The 22,030-nt window shown below is 36.3% G+C and overlaps 1 protein-coding gene across 2 annotated transcripts; it reads left to right on the top strand.

Moving 5' to 3' along the window:
• Window positions 1–2,234: 2,234 nt before the first annotated feature.
• On the top strand, window positions 2,235–17,832 carry LOC103710097. 2 transcript variants are annotated; one of them, XM_008795713.4, is made up of 14 exons: window positions 2,235–2,375; window positions 2,467–2,532; window positions 4,204–4,269; window positions 4,416–4,491; window positions 7,596–7,673; window positions 8,363–8,460; window positions 9,401–9,474; window positions 14,325–14,415; window positions 14,507–14,664; window positions 14,896–14,938; window positions 15,039–15,104; window positions 16,376–16,453; window positions 17,231–17,356; window positions 17,556–17,832. In XM_008795713.4, exons 1-13 carry the CDS (start codon window positions 2,277–2,279, stop codon window positions 17,318–17,320), a joined length of 1,083 nt encoding a protein of 360 aa, XP_008793935.2. In that variant the 5' UTR covers window positions 2,235–2,276; the 3' UTR covers window positions 17,321–17,356; window positions 17,556–17,832. The 2 variants fall into 2 exon arrangements, with proteins under 2 accessions (XP_008793935.2, XP_017699033.2); XM_017843544.3 differs by lacking the exon at window positions 16,376–16,453.
• Window positions 17,833–22,030: the final 4,198 nt, after the last annotated feature.

The raw sequence follows: 22,030 nt of genomic DNA, 5'->3' as shown, positions 1-22,030 counted from the left end.
CATACGGTGCAGTGATGTTTTGTGTGTATCTTCTTCATGTTTTCCCATGGAAATGTGATTCCCATATTTCATGGAAAAGTCTTTTCCATGAGAATCCCATGAGACGAGAATCGCTCCATTTTTACTTTTTCCCAAAAAGTCCTAATTTTTATTAAGGGCATAATAGGAATTATATATAACTTTTCTAGGAAAGTGGATGGCCAACCAAACATAAGCATCTTGGAAATTTGTCACTTTCCCATGGTCAACCAAACATGCCAAAAGTACTTTCCTAGGCATCCTCTTCCTAGGAATTTGTTTCTCAGGAATCATATTCCTAGGAAGGAAAATGCTTCCCGCGAACCAAACGAGCCCTAAGTTTAACGTGAGTACAACCAGCCAAGTCGCGACCTATTCAAGCTCATAAGTTGCAAACTAATTCGCTACATATTGTTACTGGTGATGGTATTGCTAATAATTGTTGTTTTTGTCACAATCTAGGATTTCGTCCAAAAGGGCTAGCCTGAAGGTATTATTTGAATTTTTTAGTCCCATATAAGTACCTAAGACCTTCCTCGGCGAATAATCGGAACTAAACACACGTCCACACAGATCCTCACATACTCTCTAATCACAAGCACTACGATCGGCTCATAGTCACCTTTCATGAACTCATGCTGCAGTATCTTCTAGTCCACATAAGTTATAGGCTAAGTTTGCTCTGATACTATTTGTCACAACCCAGGACCTCATCCAAAAATACTAACAAGAATGTATTATTTGGGTTCTCTGATCTTTAGCATTTTCCATCGAGAAAAAAAATCAAGTCATATACACCTAAATCATGGGAATTCAAAAATTAGCTTGTATTCACAACTTTACTAAATCTCGATGCTCATACCTAATATTGGATCCCAAAAAAGTAGGGTATCGAGCGGTTTCAGGTAGAAATCGAATATTTAACAAGTTATTTCGATAAATCTTAAAACTAGTTTCCAAATTATTTAATTCTCTCATAATGCTACATTACGAGTCGCGAAATAAAAAAAATGGTAGTATAAAATGATATATCCAAAAGGCACATATAGGTTTTTTTTTTTTTTTGTTACTTAAGCATCCATGCAATCAAAATACAGAAAAAATAAAAAAGATCCTAACATTAATATTAAATCATAATAAATATATTGTAAAAAGACTACTCTAAATGGCATGGATGTGAATTTGGCAGAAAAACGGTTATGGCTTGGCTGCTCTCGACTTAATTATTTTCTTTTAAAATTAAAATGAAAACTTGATATACCCGCACAATCATATGGACATGTATATATTTAAAAATTTATATATGAGACTATGTGAGTGTATGTGCATACATGCACACATATACATACATTCGTACATACGTATAACGTATGTAGATACATACATACATGCATGCATGCATACATCTCTCTCTCTCTCTCTCTCTCTCTCTCCTCTCTCTCTCTCTCTCTCTGGATCAAGGCATGCTCATTAGTGTCTCCCCTGCAACAGAGCAAGGTTGTGATTTGAAGCTGGTCTGGGGAAAACTCTACTCTTTTATTCCGTCAGAATGGCTTGGTTGATAAGGCTAAAAGTTAAATGAATGCATGAAGGATACATGTATGTATGTATATATATATATATAATCAACTGACTAAATATGTGCTTATTTGATGTTCGAGATTATACCTCCCAAATAGTATAGGCTAAGGAGGCATAACCAAGGAATATTTGTGCCTATCAAACATTCTTATGACAGGCATAATTAACATAAACTATTTCTTGCCATAAAGGCACCTTTTATACCCATTTTTTTTTACTTCTTTTTATGCAATAAAAGTCATCATCTAAAATTTATTCCAAAATATGGAAACAACCAACAATTGGCATAACTGATAACGTAACTATTCCCACAAGCATAACTTTTGTTATTCGTTTTTTATATTACTGAATCAAATGATAGATTAAACCAGAATTCAAGTTTGCATCCAGCATTTTTTTGAAAAAATCTTGAACCAAGTTCCTTTCAAGCTTGATACTAATTCAATTGAGCCTGATCACATCCAACCAAGCTCGATCTACTTGAGGGTTGACGCCAAATCCAGGCCCAATAAGTCTGTTTTGGGCCGGCCTTTAGGCCCACTAAGTCCCACTCCACCCCCTATATATATATATATATATATATATATATATATATATATATATATATATATATATATATATGTCGTGCTAGCAAACTGCAAACCTGATTCGCTCTCCCGCTCGAGGAAGGGCACAAGATGCTGGAGGCGAGGAGCCTGCGGAAGGCGCTCGTCCCGTCTTCCCTCCTCTCCGATCCCTCTCCGGGGAACCTCCAGTCCACTCGACTCGCTCTCCACGTAGAAACCCTAACCCTAGTTTCTTTGATTGCCATTGGGTGTATTCTCTTCTTCTTTTTCTTGCTCCGTTAATGATCCTACTGTTCTTTAGGTCAATGAGGCCGGCCCTTCTTGCTTGGTCTACATCGCTTCCGGGTGCCGCGTTTACAAGATCGAGGTATGGAGTTAAAGACTCGTCATTTGATTTTGGCTCTGGTTGGATTTTGTTACATTCTTTGCTTGATTGTATTTGTTGGCCCTCGGATCTTTTTAGCGAGCATGGGTTTGCCTTTTTGGTTTAAGATCAGTTTGCTTCCTTGCTGACGAGATTAGTTGGCCTGTGGACCTATTCTTGTGGTGAAATCTGGGTCAAATTTGGTTGATTTGATATGGCTCCCACTATCTTTATTTGGTTTTCTCTTCTATTTGTCAAGTTGAAGCGGCAGATATTTTTGCTTGAGTTGATTTGTTTTGCGTGTTCTAATCTTTGTTATGGGCTAAGATGTGAGCATTGATTGGTTTCTAAGTTTAGGATTCATTGTGACTGAGATGAATTGCAGGAGGCTGAGGAGATCTAGTGATAAATAATCTACTAAATGGATCTATTTTGAAGATGAAGTCAAAGGCCAACATGAGTTTAGGTTTTGTAGGTGTTCACATGTTGCTTGAATTGTGCATGAAGTTGGAGACTTTGGACCCATGTTCGTAACTGACTAGAGAAGCACTAGTAAATGGCTTTTCATTTTTGCCTTTTACATCATAAATTCTGGATATAGAGACTGTAAAAAGAGGCTGAACAAAATTGCAGCATGACTTCCTATTTCATGATGCCTATGGGAGCTGAGAGAAGCTTTGGTAATTAAAAGTGGGGCAGGCTTTGGTGGTTTAGAGGTAGCATCATAGTCACCAGAGTAAGAAGCAAGCAGGGGTGGCAATTTCTGACTTAGACCTGCCAACCTGACAATCATGCCAAAACAAACATGTTTAGGTGAGGGTTTTTATGATTGGTTTAGACAAGATGAACACGACTGTAGATGGATCAGGTTTGAGTTTGGCCCCACGACACAATAGCTCAATATGGTTCGGGTGAACTCTCAAAAACTTGTCCTAAGCCCCTAGAGTAGTGATAATAGTTTGGTGGGCCATAGGCTAGTCAAGGTTTGGTTCAAGTGATTAAAAAGTGATGCAACTAATGGTTAAGAAACAAATATTGAAGAGAAAAGTGAATTGCATAGTCTATTCAGGATTTATGATATTTTCTTCTCCACTTTAATTTTCTTTCCCCTCTCTCTCTCTCTCTCACACACACACACACACACTTTCTTCTTCTTGGCCCTAGTTTGTTTTCTATTTTAAAGGCATTTGACTGACAATTGAAGACCTATAAATGGGTTGGGACTTAATTATGAGTCAATATAAAATCGATGGGTTGGATATTGATTTACTTTTTAAACCTGACCACAACTAGGTTGGATATGGGTTGAGGGTTTTTTGACGTGATCCAAATCCAACCTGACATGACCTGACCCATTGCTACGCCAGGAAGTGTCTGATAAACCATGCAAGAAACTAACGTGTGTGATAACATCTTGAGTAATAGTTAATGCAGAAAAAAAAAGAGGGAATTAAAAACCGTAAAAGGTGGTGTATGTGGGGAATGTGTGGAATGTGTTACTGATCACTTCCAATGTATATATGGACGTTACTTTTTTTCTCTTAGTAATTAATGCAATTTTATGTTTAAAAATTATAAGTTATGGATTACAGCAATGACCTAGTAATCATCATTAGTTTGTGATGACTAATCTCTCCTATTCATTTTGTTTAATGAAACATGATTCCATGCTAGATATCTATGGAAGATTCCACAATTACCAAGGGAAAGGAGAGTCTTCTGATTCCTGTTCATGCACAGGTATGCGCCTACTATATAACAATTTGTTCATCTAGGATTTGGGAAAGGAATTGATTTTTCTTTGCAAATAAGAGAAGAATTGTTTCACTTTTGTCTGCTTAGTTGTCCTTTTGTTAACATTGTGGGATTTTATTGCCCCTCTGAAGGTGATAAGCTCATCAATAGTTGACCGCTGCCCACACCGTTCAGAGATTCAAAGTGTAGTAATTGCTGAGGGAGATAGTAAGTGCTTCTATCTTCTTAACCCTTTTGGTTTATCATCAAATTCCATTTCAAGGATTCATTATGTGAATTTTGCTTTCATGGACATATATTGTTCTTCCATTGCTGTCGTGGCTATTGTTTTGAAAGGCCTACTTGCAGCTTGCCTCACCTCATGCCTTGAGGCATGGCTCTCCTGAATTTTTTTGAAGTTTATAAGGATATCACATATAAATATTCATAAACACATGCTTTATGCCTTATGTTGGGAGGCATAAACATAAAACTTTGATTACTTCCATAAACAAAATAAGGTTCCCTAACCAATAGATCTTGTTTCTTTTATAATCTTGCATTTTGATGTGGTCTCAAATGTCAAATCTAATTATGTATTTTCCTCATTGTTTTGTTGATATAAAATGCCATCTTTTTCATCTTGTGAGACTAGAAAGCCCTCAAGGAAGGGATAAATCTTTTTCCTTGCATGCATATGTGCTCAAGGGTCATATTCGGTCTTTTGTTTTTTGAGATACAGGCATAAATGGAAAAGAAAATTGTTTCTTAATTTATATTGAATTACTTTTATATTTCAGAGTTGAAACTATAATTGGAAATGTTTGCTAAGGACTTTCATCTTCTAACTTATGAGTGATTGATATATTCATAAAGTGTTTCCTGATTTACAACAATCCACGATTTGACTTATTTTGTGTATATTCTGAAAGATGTCTACTTGTACCTTGGGCGATGCATCCATAGATCCTAAAGGAAAGAAAAAAAAGGGTCAAAGATGTTCTATATGTCCACAATTTGTAAAACTATATTTATGAAATTTGCTTTGTATCTATGCTGTCTGGCACATGTCCAACTCACTGACATATGTTGTGCAGATTCTTTGAGCTGAATGCAGGAATCTTGGTAAAATATTATTTGCAATTTTTGAATCTTATTGAAGTCTGTTACCAAACCTGAATAGCGCATATCACTTGCTTTGCTTTTCTAACCATAATATATGAAAATAGTAATGAATGAGGAGTTTAGTTTGTGTCAGGATGGAGAAGATGCTGTTTAATATGTTTGAATTTGAATTTTGGAGATAAGGCTTATGATATGATGCAGTTAAGGGTCCCAATATTTGCTAGTTGTCTGAAATAAAGATTTAGATTCCTATAAAGAAGTCTTATCAGAGCAATCCATGCGACGTAGGACTACCAAAGCTCAAAAATATTGCATAGTTATATAGAAAAATCCATTTAAATAAGATGGAATGATAATTCCTTGAAATTCATGATACAATCTATTGGTGGCATGGAAAACCTCCAAGTTGATATACACTCCTTCAAAGAAGAAAACAAGGTGGCACTTAACTCAGGTGTTCAGCGAGCTTAAATTTGAAGCTCATATCTAGCCACATTAAGAAAAGCATTCCATCATACATCATTACAAAGGATATCTTAAATAACACCTTCACGTTTAATATTTTTAGATGGGATTACTTCCAGGACATTATACATCAAGTTAGCTTTCCAAGCATCTGGAGTCATCTAAAAAGGTGGTAGGATGAGAAAGTTATGAACGATTTGTTAAAACATGTCAGTGCTATTGAACTTCTAGAAAATTATGAAAATGTCATTTCATGGCCCATAATTCAAAGGACGATTTCTCTTTTATTTTTGTGCATATTTCTATGTTTTTCCTTTTAGAAACTCATGTTAGATGAGCTAAAAGTCCAGGAGTTAGGAATCTATTTATTATTATTTACTTAATATTTATTTTCTTTGGAGTCTGTATCCTATGGAATTAGAAAAAGCCCATGGGCTTTAGGAGAACTATACTATAAATATCTCCTATGTACTTTAGAAATCGTTGAAGCATCAATAATTTTTTTTGAAGTTCTTCAATTCCTTGCTTGCCGTGATGTGAGACTGTGATCCCGATTGGTGTGAGGCCAGAAGCTTCAAGCATTCCTTTGAGAGGTTGGAAGAGCAAGGCTAAAAACTCTCAAGGAGTTGGCGTGAGGCCATTTGTTATCCCCTCTTCAGGTTTCCTTTCACGGATTCCATATGTTCATGTGGGCTTGCTTGAATGATTGGTGGAAAAACAATTGATTCAGGCTGATGTGTGTAAGGCAGAATTGCTTGGACACACATGCATGAGAATTGGATCCAAACGCAAGGTGAGGTATGTAATCTACAGCGAGGATGTATGTGCTATCCCTTTAGTTATGCGGGCCTTGCATAGCATTCTTTAGCTTTAGATTTAGATAATATTTATCATGCATCTTTTCAATGAAATACACACACACACACAGATATATATATATATATATATATATATATATATATATATATATATATATATATATATTATCTAAGGCTTGAAAATCAGTATGATTCTTTCTCTCTCTCTTCTCCTCATCTAAGGTTATGCCAAAATTGCCAGTAGTCCGATATTTGTTTAAATGATCCCATCATAAATTAAGAGGGAAGTATATTACAAAAAGCTTTGTCATATGTCAAGGAGTACTTATCCAACGCAAATACATTGGTCCAGATATGTCTATAGAAAACATTGATGTTGGACAAGGAAGTGTCAAGCTATCTTAGGGAATATGACATACCAGATAGGGGTTAAGTGTGGGTATCAAGGAAGTGTCATGTGGGCAAAATCTCAGGCATTTGTAAGATCTGTTTTTTCATGAATTACTACCATATTTTTATTCCTAAGGTTCTCATCATCCGTATGCTATTTTATTATTATATCCAATGGAAAGTATATTTAGTGTTTTCTTATTCATGATTAGCTTATTTTGCTCATGCATGAGAACTCATATCGAGCATATGGACACATTTGCATGGATAAACTGAACATCTTTCATTAAAAATTTTAGTAATGTGAAATTATAGGATTAACAAAGACTCATGAAATTATAGTTCTAGCCGTTGCTCTTTGTATCTCTATTTTATTCTCTTATATGACTAGCTACTGTAATTTGTATTTCCTTCAGAAGCCTAAACTAATATATCTTGCATTTTGTATGTAGTCTTGTCCTATTCAGTCCGGTATATTCTGCAAGACCTTTGTGGCTGTTGTGGTTGACATTTCATGATGTGATGATATTACAGGTGATAACTGCTTAATTATGGGTACAGTAGACTCTTATGGTCACCTTATTGTATCCCGATTGGACGTGATAGATGCAGGTACCATTTAATTTCTTCTCCTTCCTATAATGTGCTTTGTAGATCTAAAGTTGGTAATTGAACCATTTCCTCTCCTCTTTCTTGTTTCAATGGTCATGAAAAAAAATTCTAGATCTAAAGTCGGTAATTGAACATTTCCTCTTCTCTTTCTTGTTTCGGTGATCGTGAAAAAAAATACAAACCGTATTATCTATATTTCTTTTCCCCTCCCAGTGTCTGTGTATTTGTATTTGTATGCCATCTTGTGTCCTACTTGCATATTAGGGTAAATCGACTCTTCTTGCACAATGGAGGCCTGAATTAACTTTCCTTTCAAAATATAGACCTGAGACTCCATGTACTGTAAGCGTAAAAGTATATTAGATTGGGTTCATTTTTTTAAATCATGTCTGCATCTTATATATCTTATGTGCAGCCTTTTATTATTCTTTACTCGGCATAAGCTGTGACAAAAGATATATGCTGGCATCCTCTGATATCCTCCATTATCATAGAAAATTTTTCTCCAGGATATGACACGATAAGCATCTGATGTTTAAAAGGTTTTATTTTTCAATGCTACAAAACAATATCTTACGTGGTTATCTATAAGCTCTGTGCAGGTCAATGCAGATCCATTACCAAAGTCAAGTTCTTCTTTGAACTCTTTCCCATAATTCTATTAACAAGCCAAAACTGAATTGTTCCAGATGTTGACAGGCTTTCATATTCGGTGCTGCCCCGGGATTGTGGTGTAGGAGAAGGGAGTTGGGCTGGGGTTTGTTTCAGCCCAGTTCATTGGTCTACGGTATAACTTTTATCCTTCACCATTTTTTATAAACTAAACTGGTCATTGGTTGTTACAAGTTGTTACATGCTCATTTCAGTACCTATAAGCACCCAACAGGTACTCGTGTACTGATTGTAGGTATGGGACATCTGTTGATACTGACACTCAATACAGGGGGTGTACTAGGTACTGGTTCCCTACTAGTATGGTATGGTACACCCTGTATAGGCTGGTATGGTCCTGTATAGAAAATCTTGGCTTGAATGTCATTCACATTTCAGTATGCTGCTTTTTGAGATGTGATGTCATGTTTGATATCTTAGCTGTTATTATTTTTTCAAGTTTAAATTCAAAACAGAAGTTATTACTTGGATGTAAATTGGATGTTAGACCATAGGTTTCTATAGTGATTTTCAGGCTTCACATCATTATCAAAAACAGTGCTAATTGCCTGACCAATATTAATTAAAATTATGATATCCAGTTTGCAGTATCATGTGTCATGCTCATGTTGGTTATTCCAAAGAATGCATAGAAAGCTACATGTTAAAATTCTTTTATTTTTTTTGTGGCATCTAAGCTATTTTTTTATTGCATTCTAGCTTAGATGCCACTCATTTGGGAAATTCGTATGAGTCTTTTGTAACTCCACTTCTGTGTTACATTGTATCTCACTAGGGCTGCATTTTACCAAAAAAGGTGGATGCTGAATTGTCATATTTCCACCCTTGTTTGCATAGCTAATTGTCCTTAATTGACTTGATGGGTGTAGAATTATATTATGACAATGGGCAATTTAAGGTTTTTAGGTGTTTTTAGCATCATACAGAAGAATTTTGCCTTCTTTGCATAATGTTTTATTTTTGACAATTTTTCTGACTATATTTGGGGCTTACCTTAAACTTTATGTGAATTTGCTATGTTCTGTTTGATTGGTGCTAGATATTCCATTCTTCAGGTGGCAGTTGCTCGCAGCTTCTGCAAAAGCATTGATGTTTATGATCAAGATATTCATCTTCGGAGTTTACATACGTGAGTGTGCTTAATGTTAAATCAAGATGATCTTTCACATATAAAATCTTTTACCACGTAACTACCTCTTCCCAGATGGTAGTTTCTTGTTTAGCTATTCCTACTTTCAATCATTAACTAGTTAATGAGATTAATCCAAGCATATATACTAAGGCTCATATTATCTCTTTGATATGTGTGCAATTATTGGAAATTGTTCACAGTCACCCAATCAGATGATACAAAGTTGTCTTGGAGATGATAGCTTATGCATTATATATTTTAATACTTGTTTGATCTTTATTGATACCTGGAATGAGATCATGCCTCCAACATTTTTATGATTGTGTAGAATTACTAGAATATGTAAAGCCATATTGCTTATCAGGTTATGCCCTAAGTACTTAATATACTCCATCACTTCTTTGAACTATGCAGACTCTATTATGTCTTTACTCTTTAGTGTCTCTCCCTGGAAAAAAAAATGAAAGCTTTAGCAGACAGTTAAAATTTTAAAAATCAGTGAGAAGGTGCAAAATTCATTCAATACAACAAGATCAGTTCTGGTAAGATCACTATGTTCATTTTATTAAGTTTTAAATTGTTTAGTTAAACAAGCAGGTGATATGGAATTTATGATTTTCAATAGCAATTAATGAGATTAGATAAGAACAATATATAAGATGGTAAGATAGTTGACAGAAGATATATATTGCATACCTTGAAATTTAATATTGCAGTAGTCCCTAGAAAAATTTCTAGTTTGGGATATGAGTGCAGGAATTGATACCATTATGCATTATATAATGTGAAAAGACAACTTTCACTGTGAAAACTTGCAAGCACGACCTATGCTTCATTAACCTGAGAGGGATTCACAAATGTGTGGTTGCCAATTGAGTAGTTAATGTAAATCAATCAAACACATTATAAAGAATGGAAAAACACATGGTAAACATTTGGAGCAGTTAAGAGAAGGTTGGTGGAAATTCACAGGAATATTTTGGAAACACTTGAGGTGAATATAGTTGACAGTTCTAAAAAAGAATTTAACGAATATTGTGGAAACACTTGAGGTAAATATATGTGGCAGTTCTAAAAAGACGTACCCAAACTAACATATCCAATGACATAAATTGGTTCAGAAAAGGATGTGCTTGCCTTCATGACTGTTGATCTAACGATTCTAACTCAACCATGTCTGCTGCTATTATATGTCCAAGATTTTCAGGGGTAAGCACGACAAACATTTCATTTTCTTAAGAATATTATGCCATCCAATTGTAGACAACTTCTGAAAATGATAATGATTTCCATTATTGTATTAATAGCTAAAGAGTCTAAAGTCAGCTTGCACTTTTCAGAAAGGAAAAATGTGCTGAAGGCTCACAAGGATGGCACTTTTAGAGCTCAGTACTTGTTCCCCTATCAATTTTCCTCTTTTTTTGCACTATCTTACTACGTGCAGTAACATGCGATTTATGGTGTTTACATGCTCTATTACATGGCAAGTTATAAAGTAACATATTGTGTGAGGACCCGTGCGGGCGTGTGTTTAGTCCCACATCGGTTATTCGCTAGGTAGATCTTGGGTACTTATGCAGGATCAAGGAACTGAAATAATATCTTCTGGCTAGCTATTTTGGGTGAGGTCGTGGGTTGTTACAAATGGTATCAGAGTGAACCTAGATCATAATCTATGTGGACTAGAGGACACTGCAACACAAATCTATTGGGGCTGACCACGGGCCGATTGTGGTGTTTGTTATTTAGATTTGAATGGATTTGAACTCCTAGCCTGGCGAGGATGTCAGGGCTTGAACGAGGGGAGTATGTGAGGATCCGTGCCGGCGTTTGTTTAGCCCCACATCGGTTATTCGCTGGATAGATCTTGGGTAGTTATACAAAATAATATTTTCCGGCTAAGGTCCTGGTTTGTCACACTTGGCAGTGGCTTTGCCTCATAAGTTGTATCTAACATGCAACAGTAGTATGCATTTTCTTTCTTGGAGGACAGTAGTTTGCACATGCATAACTAGCACACATAGGCATGCAAAACCTAGAAGGCTAGAGTTTTTCATAATTGGAAAGTGTCAGACCCAAAAAGTCATATAGGTAAGTTGGTGATAGGTTTAATCTGATTCAGACTTTTTTCTATGCTGTTCCTTTCAAAGATTAATCATTAGATTATATATTTTTTCCATAATTTAAAGATGTTCTTACTTTATATGCTTTTAGCCTTGTACATTTAAAATTCTTGTCTAGAATCATTGTATGAACTTAAAGAATCAAAAATTATGAATCATGCTTGCTGCTTAAAATTAAGATAAATGTAAAAGAGCTGAATCTGGCAAGATTTGGGGTTGCAATAGTAATAAATGAACTGATAAAAAAACATACAAAAAAAGTAAGCTCTCAACAGGTTAAGATGGCATGGTCCATGGAAAAACAGTCAACGGACTCATATGATGCAAGGTCAGACGATTAATGTAGCGCGGCAGCACCATATTAATGGAAGGGGAGCAAAGAAGCCTTGGATGTTTCAATGTGTTAACTCGAAATGTTTGCTTTGGGTAACCATAATTATTTGGATAAAAAGGAGGAATTGAAGTTTTTATAAACCAACCCAAGCATATGGAATTATTCATTATGGAGATGGCAACGCCTCCTGCAATATAGGGTGAATGGGCCTCCCATATCTATCATTAGTTTGTGCCCTGCGTAGCCTGTTTTTCTGCATCATGCCCCCTTGGCCCACAGTCCAAAATATCCGCATGCCCCATAACCCCCATCCTCTGTTTCTCGTGTTTGTCTTCTTCCATGGCCGTTGATTCTGTATGTCAATTTAGTTAGCAGAAAAATTTAGTTTAAGAGTCCAGTATAAAAATGGGTTTGGTTCCAACACTCACGGGATACATAGAATACCATCCTATCTTGTTACATCACATTGTAGCACCACTTCTTCCCTCCAACATCTCTTTATGGCTGTCTGATGCACAGTTGGAATTTCTAAAACTTCCGTATGTCCCTCTAAGTGACCATCTTTGAGTGAACTACCCCACCCCCAACAGCCCAAGGTCCAGCTGTAATGGGAGAGATGTTTTAGAGTTTTTTTTTTCTGCTCATGCACACCTTCAAAGGTACCTTCAATATCTTTTGAATCTGATTATAGTGTTTTATTTATTTGCAACTAGTATATTTTTTGGATTGTCGAAAATCTGAATTTTGTGATTCTTGAGGTAGACTTTTCTTATGCGTAAAGAGTTATTTTTCCGTAGGAGATTTATGATTAATAGGGATTTGATTTCATGTAAAGTGAAAAGTAGATAGGGGATGAATAATAAATACGGATCAGTGAAAGAATTTCTTCAATTAATTTGGGGTTTTTCTTGGTTCTACATGGAAAATAGGATTTTAACTTACTGGAAGTTTAGGTTTTCCTTCTAGAGATTGATCCATTGTTGAAAAAATAAATAAATAATTGGAGATCTGTGCTTTCTTTGGGTTGTGCATTCTTTCCTTTTTCTTTTTTTTTTGTTTCCCATATTTTCGTTATGAGACCTAAATTCAATAATATTAATTCCATGATTTTTAAATTTTTAAAATTTTTAAAATAACTATTTTTTTTATTAAAAAAAATGGGAGTGTAAGAAAATCGTGCAACAATTTTTAAGGATAACTGTATCTTATAATAAACCTATAGCTAAGACTGGTTTAGTGAAAGAACACAACCAATGCATTTTTATTTCAAATTTTAATATTTTTACATATTTATTTATGATAAATAAGATTATGATTATGATATAATGATTTATTCATCACCAATTATGTCACGCTGCTTGAAATTTTTGGCTCCGCCCCTGATTGTACATCAGTCGATTAAATTTCTGAAACTTTCCTTGTTAGCTGGGATGTCTTACTGTTTCATAGTTTAGATGATGTCTAGCACAAGTAAATAATCTTTTTTTTTCCAAGTTTGGATCATGATATTCTACAAGAAGTAGAAATTCTTTTTTCATTACTTAAGGAACTCAGGCATTTTAATGAGACAATGATATAGAAGCATTGGAATTTGCCTGAGCACAGAGAATGTGTCTTGTTTAAAATTGATTCAGCCTGTATATATTGAGAGAGAGGCAAGAAATGCTAGTTAGCTTGATAAGCTTCAGAATAGAGGAACTTTGAGGTGAATGTTATCATGGTTGACTGGCTGCCAAATCATCACCATATACATTTCCCTGCAACATTTTATAGGTTTCCAACTTGTGCTGCTGGTATGACTCACCATTTATTCATTATATTTTAATCTCTCTTTTCCTATGTGCATTTAGCTTTACGTTTTAATAATCTATCATTCACTTAAAAAAAGAAGAACCTGTGCATCATCATTAGTTATTAACATGATCGTCAAACAATCTAAATCAACTCACTTTGGGTGATTAAATGTATGAGAGTTAGTGTGACTAGCATCCTTTTGAGTTTATGAATGCATCTTGCTTCAATATGATTCGTATTTGTGCACTAACATGTCCTGTTTCTTGTAGCATTCAAACTTCTGTTGTTATATCAACCAAACAATGCTTCACTTTACTAGAACTTCGAATAGTTGAACAATACTATCATCGAACTGCTGCTTCATACCAACTTTTTAGCAATCACATGTTAAAAAGGGGTTCCTATCTTAATATCTATCCAGTAGGCAAAACATATCCTGACTTTTCATCTGGACACATTTTGCATCTATTGGTCTAGATTGGGGTGTTTGCAACGATTTATGATGCATTGTTTGATTTCCCATGTCGGGCATGCGTGGAGCATCACAATTGATGGAGGATTGCTTTTATCTTCTTTTTATTTACCTGTTATTTTAGGTTGTGGTATCCAGCGTCATTGAGCTTTCTTCAAAATTCGCTCACTGGGGATGGGAGTTCCTCTATACTAGCTGTTGCTGAAGGTTCTCAGGTTAGAGTTGGGTCCTTATCTTTGTTAATGTTCTTAGAATTTCTTGCATTTTTCATGAGATTGTTTTCCTCATCTATGTGATCATTTTCAGCTGACTATATGGGACTTGAGAACAAATCACAATGGTGGTTGTATACAACGTGTTTGTGGCTCCATCGGAGATCTCATATATGCTGTTAGCTGCGCTCCATCTGGAGCAATTGCGGTGGGTGGATCTGATCGGACTGTAACCATCTACGATCCTCGCAAGTTGGTGATAAGCATTACTCCTAGTTTTAAATAATATCCCTATAGAAATTTATATTTATTTAATGAAATAATGCCATATTTATGTCAGCAGATTAGTATAATCTATTATGCTTCATGTAATGCCATATAAAATGCTGAAAATCGTTAACTTTCAATGGGATATTCTTTTTCACTTCCTTTTACTACACAAAATGAATACTGATGCATCTGACATTTTATTCATGATTGCAGGTGGTCAGCCATATCAAGATGGGTAAACTGCTCCAAATATGAGGTTTGATTTTTTTTAATATTTAATATATCTTGTTTTGACTTGGCGGTGTAATGAAGTGTCACACAGTTCCTGATTGTGATCTGTTCCTTTTTGACTGCAGATAACAGGTTTATCTTTTTCATCAATCGACACAGCCTGTATTTATATACAAAGTGTTGATTATGAGGTAATTAATTAAACACTTGAAAATCATAGTACTTATGTTTTTCTCTAATCTCTTAATTCTTATATTCTCTTCGTATGTACTCTTTAAGCTACAACTTCCAGAATTAGCGGTCATTTATCCATTAGTTTTTTTCACATACTATGCCAAAATTATCATGCTATATTGACCCTTTAATTGAGGACAACTGCTTCTAAATTATATTTTATATTATTAAAACATGGATGTCTCCACATGAGGAAGTTATATTGACTATGTGTAAGCCGTACTCTTTTTGGTTGATCGGGTGCAATGATGGAGAGCATACTTGAAAATTTTGATAGCCTCTGGCGACCTTATATTATTCTCCCTGAAACATATGGTCAATATTTTCAGGGAATCTAAAGGAATAAGAAACTATTTGGTGAACATGTCATGGAGATATGGACAACACAAGTTTGAAATTAATGAATTTCCTATAGGATGCATATTTGACAAATAATGCAAGAATTCATTGTGCAGCCACCCAAATTGATGGGATAAGGATTATTGGTTATGGCTTTACATCTTGCCTCATACCTGTTTCATGAAATCTGATGTCTGATAGGATGATTTTTATGCAGAGTAGCTAAAGTAATACAGAAATCTCACGTGAAAGTTACACAACTAAGGTGCCACTTTCCTGTTTCTCTTCTTGTGGACATCCTGTACTTGATATGGTACCGATCATGATGAGAAAAGCTGTTGTTTGACATTTTTTCTGTGAGATTTCTGTGCTATAATATTATTACACTTTTGCACATTAGGTTGTTTTACTCCATTTGCAGAGTAATACATGCCCATCTGCAGTTGTAGCTTTCTCCTGTAATTATTATGGAATAGAACTTGGTTCAATCCTTTACAGGGGTTTCATTTTCTAGTGTTTTTCTTGTGGTCAGATTTAACAATGGTAAATCTCCATGAATATGGTCATAAAATTATGACCATCAATTTCTTTTAGGAAGAATTTAACATTATTGATTGAAGCACCGTATCTCACCCTTCTACCCTCTAAATTATTTTGCACTCTTTATCCCATTAAATAGAACTGTACTTTTTGATCTGCAACTATGGAACACAATTTTTGTCAATGAACTTAAATTGCATCAACTTATTGAAAAATTGAGCCGCAAATCCTTTCTATTTCATATCCTTTGGAGAGGATCCCTGGCATGTTAGAATTTGGACTTGTTCCATCAGTCATGGATGAAAGGGGAAAAATTTCCACCTATGGACTAAATTTGTTATTATTGCAGGTTATGTGTGGGCTATGGAAAGAACATAGTAAAGTGTTTTCGTTCAGAGGAGACTCTAACTGGCTGGGATTTAATAAGGTGTGCTAAGTTTTATGCATATTTGTGTATATGTTGCTACGGTTATGATGTTATTGATTAAGATTGATGAAGAGTAGACATTGTGCCAGTCTATCAGGGGGGTGTTTGAATGCCGAGCTACCATGTTTGTATGATATCTTGAAATTGGGAGGGATTGGAAAGTTGAAACCTCAATTCGATCAGAAAAGAGGCAAAGGAGGGTAAACTAGAGGAGGATTCACAGGGGCAGTTAATCACTGCAATTCCTAGAATTTGGATAATATGTCAACTTTCAATAAGACCACCATTTTTATATTACGGGTGCAGTTGGAGACCCAACTCTGTAAGCATACACGTACCCTATCCAACATACCATTCCATGTACATCTACCCCATATATAATATTGTAGCTATATTATATCCAGGCTAGCAAGCACCCTTTAGGGCACAGTTGGATAGTTGGAATCGATATGCATAGAAGGGGAAGAATGATTTAAATGGGAGGAATTGGTGGATGATATCTCCAGCTTTCCATTGTTTAGCCTCGTCTGTTGATGCCTTCCTACCCTTGGAGGTAATATCATATTACATGGATAAGCTGGTTGGTTCTGCAAAGAGGCATCCATCTAGATGAAATTTCATATCAGCCTCTTGTTCCCTTACAAATTCAACTATACTTTTCACATGGATAAGCTGTTTGGCTATCCAAACAGACCATTAAATAAGGCAGCCATTTGCATAAAAATTTAATATCAGCTTTTTGTTACCCTGGCCGCCTGACATACTTTTTCATTGCAGTCTGCAAAAGCAGATGTTCTTGCTGGATGGTGTGATTCTGGCAGTATCTTTGTGGCTGATGTTTTAAGGGAGCAACAGGAAAGCATGTGAGGGCTAACAATTAGCAACCCTGATTTCTGACAATAGGTACTTGTAATTATAATTACAGTCTGCAGAGTATAATTATATCCTTTGTTTAATGCAATGATGTTATTCTGATCATCATGTAAACTCATTGTGCACAAAGCAGTAGCCTACTTTTTCCTTTTGATTGTAGGAGCCTTCAATCTCTCTCTTGTTAATGAGATGTAGATATCAATTCAAAACGTTGGCTTATCTTGTGCAGATAAGTATTGGGTCTTTCATGCAAGTAAAGAATTTGCTGCGGCATCTTGGTTAGCCTAGTTTGAGATATGCTGAGCTGCCCAAATTGTGGTCAGAATCCATTCTGTCAACAACAATGATTAGTGCTTTTCATTGTTACTAATATATTCTGTATTTGGGTTTTGCAATCTTTCTGGACCATATTGTTTAACTGAAACGGTTAAAGATGTTAGTGATGACCTCCATCTTCAGAACTTTGTCTTTATCGAGAAATCAAATATTCCTTCTTCTTTGAGGAATGGTACAGTGTTTGCACCTCTAAGATTTTTCAAAGCGTATTTTACAGACCAAATGCAAGCAAGCAGGAATAATCCATGCATCACCTTTTAGTTAGATGGATGGCAGTGATTGGTGTGAGAGAAGATGGGAGGGATGGATGACGGCATTCCACATGCATCAATTTGAAAAACATCCTTTTGGGGTCCAATATGTTGTGGGGCTGGGCTGGTCTTCCAATCTTGCATGTCGACAGGTGTACAGCCACAGGGTGTTGAAGTGATTGTTCCGTGAATGCAAAACAGGTTAGTTTCGTGTTCTTCCTCCCAGCATTTTTTAGGGATGATGACCCGTAGGTCCTCGCCAGATTCGATCAATGAGTCAGATGTCGAGTCATTGTTTCTGTCTTCTAGCACATGTTGCAGTGGCCATGCAAGTCCGCAGAGTCTCTGATCAAAGGCATGCAAGCCCTCGCATTTTAGCGTTCTAGATGTTTGTTTTCTTAGGCTTTCTTTTCCGGGAAAAAAACATAAAACATGATTAGAGTACTAAAAAACATCCTTTAGATTGTTTTCAGAAATATGCTGACCTGAAGTTCATTGTAGTTCCATCTGAAATTGTAAAATTTTGATGTCTTTCTTTCCTTATGTTACGTTGGCTACATCTGGGGGGAAGCTCATGATGACTGCTTATGGCTAGATTTGACATTTTGCAAGCAGGCATGGACTTCGACCAACAAACATTTAAAACATACAGAACGTTGTGGCTAAAAAACTCTGCAAAAGCAAATATAAGCTTCTAGCTAGAAAGCGCATACATAGCTTCTGGCATGTCCCATGCTGGTGATATATTTTTTTTATATTTTCTTTTTTAAGGTCACGCTCGTCTGCTTCTCCCTGTTGTCCCTCTCCTCCACTCGGCAATCAGAGATTCTGGATTGGAGTCTTGGTTAGTGCTTCTTTGAATATGTGGGCCTGGATACTTTTGTCTGCATCTTAGAGTTATGTCGATGCGATGGGTTTAAATTAGTTCTTGTTGACTACCTAAATTATGACGTTCCGTTATGGTGATGGGTTTAAACATGAGAGCCTCATAACGCATCCGGACAGCTATACTGGTGGCAAACTCTGGTGGCTGGGGACCGCAGGGAATGGGCTGGGTTGGTCCTCCATCCTCGCTAGGCCGCAAGTGCGGGACAACAGGATATGGAGCTGAGGATGGCTCTTCCCTGAATGCATCATGGCTTAGTTTCTTGTTCTTCCTTCCAACACGCACATTTTAGGGCTGATGACTTCGTAGGGTCTTCGCGGGACTCGGTCGATGAGTGAGGTGAGATGTTGAGAGATATTTGTTTTTTTCCAGCCTTCTAGCACATCTTGCATGCATCATTACAGAAGAAGGTCAAGGCATGAAGGTCCGATCGACTAATACATGTCTAAATTTGGTGATATTTCCAACTTTCTAGCAGCAGCCATGTGCATTTTATCATCTAAGTCAATCGAATCATTCAGTTTTATGCATTTGTTTATCGTCTAAACTCCATGCATGAAGTTTTACAGAACCTTTCCGAATTACCTGCCATCATGATGTATGTGCTGAGGTCTGTACGTTTCTCGTAGCATATGGTAACCTGAATTCTGTAAGCATAATAAATATGCCATTCAGCATGCACCGCAGGCATCAGCAATTAAAGTCCTATCAAGCAATAAAGCAACGGAACAATCTAGTGTAGAAGTCTTCGCGGGGCTTGGTCGATGAGTGAGATGTTGAGGCACCAAGGTCGATTAGTGTATAAGTCTTCTCAGTCTTCTAGCACATTTTGCATGTGTTACATAAGAAGGTCAAGGCACCAAGGTCGGATCGACTAATAGATGCCTAAATTTGGCGGCATTTCCAACTTTCTAGCAGCAACTATGTGCATTTTATCATTGAAGTCAATCGAGTCATTCAGTTTTATGCATTTGTTTATTAATAATTCCTCAATGCATGAAGTTTTACAGAACCTCTCTGAAATACCTGCTATCATGATATATGTTCTGAGATCTGTGTTTCTCCTAGCATATGGTAACCTGAATTCTTTAAGTGGAATAAATATGCATCACAGCATCAGCAATTAAAGTCTTATCACGCAATAAAGCAAGAGAAAATTCCGGTGTAGAAGCTACACTCTTTGTCGCTGTTGTCTCTTGATCGAAGAGGAGTATCAAGTGCAGGCCTGCATCACTTGCCATATGCAAAATTTTAGAAGTGATAAATAATCTTTTAATCATACATATATTTGGAAGGTCTTTTCTTTTGGAGCAATTTCATCCAACATGCATAGATTTTGATAAATTGGCATGTATCTATATCTGGTAATATCTTTTTTTTTCATCATCTTATTGTAAAAAAGTTTCGAGGCCATCTTCCATCACATGCATTTGGAAAATTTCTTTGTTTTCTCTCTGACTCCTCAAATTAGGATATCAACAAATTGAGTATGTTCTCATTTTCCACCGGCAGCGCTAATTTATTGCCGCTAAAATTCAATACGATGATAGTGAAAGTGTGAAGATTGTGCACATAAAAAAAAAAAAAGAGCAAAAAGAATTGCTGAAGCCTCCCCCAGCTAGGAGTTCTTCAATGCTTAAGTCAAATATGGCATTGGGGACCAACAGCTAAAGAGAAAAAAAAATTAATATAGAATAAGGGCAATTAAAATTGAACCTGTCATACCATGCATCAACTTGTGATAAATAAGTCTGATTTTGGCCGCATAAAAACGCTACCGTGGTAGGAAGGAGAATGAGCAGTCTTCTCGAATAAAAAACCAAGGCGACAACCACCATTCGCGAGATGCAAGAGCGGAAAAGCGACAGGCATTAGTGGCTGCCCGTCCCGTCCGCTTTTGTCCCCATTATCACGCCCTCAATAGGCTGCCTTCGTTCCTTCCACGGACTACGGAGCGCCCTTTCTCCCATCCGAGCTGGATTTCCTATTCGTGCCTCGGCCAACATCCCGTCTTTTAATCATGTGAATTGGGACTCGTGTTTCTTACTTATTGGTACAAGCTGTTCCTTTTTTTTTCTTTTTTCCCTGTCTTGCCTGCCGGGCTAATGAGTTGCAAATCAACACATCCCTCGTATATTACCAAGTTAGCTGATAACTAGGTGTCGAGCGCAAGTCTCATCAACACATCCCTCATCCTGTCTTTTTAATCACCGAATTTCTGCTTTAGGAGATGTGAACTATATGGCTCCTTGCTTCGAGCTAAATATATTTTTAAAGATGCCAACGCAGCTGCGGATTGGATGGCCTTGTATGTAACTAATCATTTCAAAAATATTATATAAGTTGAAAAAAGAAAATTGCCTAAAGCATTCTGTGGTTTACTATTTTTTGATTTTTTTTATTTATCCCTACTAGAACTATATGATTCATTTGGCTTTAAAAAAAAAAAATAGTTGCTTGGACAGTCACACCGTAACATTCCATTGATAAATTAGAGAAACTCGACCTATACAATAAAAGAAGATCCCCGAGGTCTCGTTGAACTTTTCCCACCATGATGGTAGGAAGATTTTTAAAAAAGAAAAAAAAAGAAAAAGAGTCAACACTCTTCTCATTGATCAAAGAAAAGAAATAATGTGTAGCTTCTATAAGGCAAAAGCAAGAAATGACGAAGGATTGGGCATGCTTATATTTCTTTGCCACTATGCAGTTTATTTTCTAGAAATTCAGCTGTTGTGTTCATATGACATTAGTATGAGTAGTCGCTATATAAAAAAAAAAAAAAAAGAGGAGGAGGAGGAGGAGGAGGAGGAGGAGAGAGAAAGAAAGAAAGAATGAAAGAAAAAAAAAAAAAAAAAAAAGAAGAAGAAGCAAGAAATGACGATGGGAAGATCCAACCTCAGGTACATGATTTGTTCATGAAAAAGCTTGGCCACCAGTTTGTTTGGCAGCCTCTCCACTTGGTTGGACGCTTGCTCGGGACTCTAGTGCTGCTCCAGATGGACAGATCGTACGGTAACAAAATCGTGCTTTCCCTTCCATCCACTTGACACGTGTCAATTATGGTACTATACGTTCGTATTATCATTTTACCATATCTTCCGTAACATGGTCCAAGATTTCATTTTCCGATATCCTGGATAACTGTAATATTCACCATGAGGGTCCCGTCGATGCCCCTTCCTCCACGACTTATTCCCGTTCAGAATTCCTCCCTTCTTATCCAGGGGA

This window comes from Phoenix dactylifera, unplaced genomic scaffold (genome assembly GCF_009389715.1).
Source record: "Phoenix dactylifera cultivar Barhee BC4 unplaced genomic scaffold, palm_55x_up_171113_PBpolish2nd_filt_p 000046F, whole genome shotgun sequence".
In the NCBI taxonomy this organism is placed as follows: Eukaryota; Viridiplantae; Streptophyta; class Magnoliopsida; order Arecales; family Arecaceae; genus Phoenix; species Phoenix dactylifera.
The sequence above is the reverse complement of the archived record's forward strand: the minus strand, read 5'-3'. Positions and strand labels throughout refer to the sequence as shown.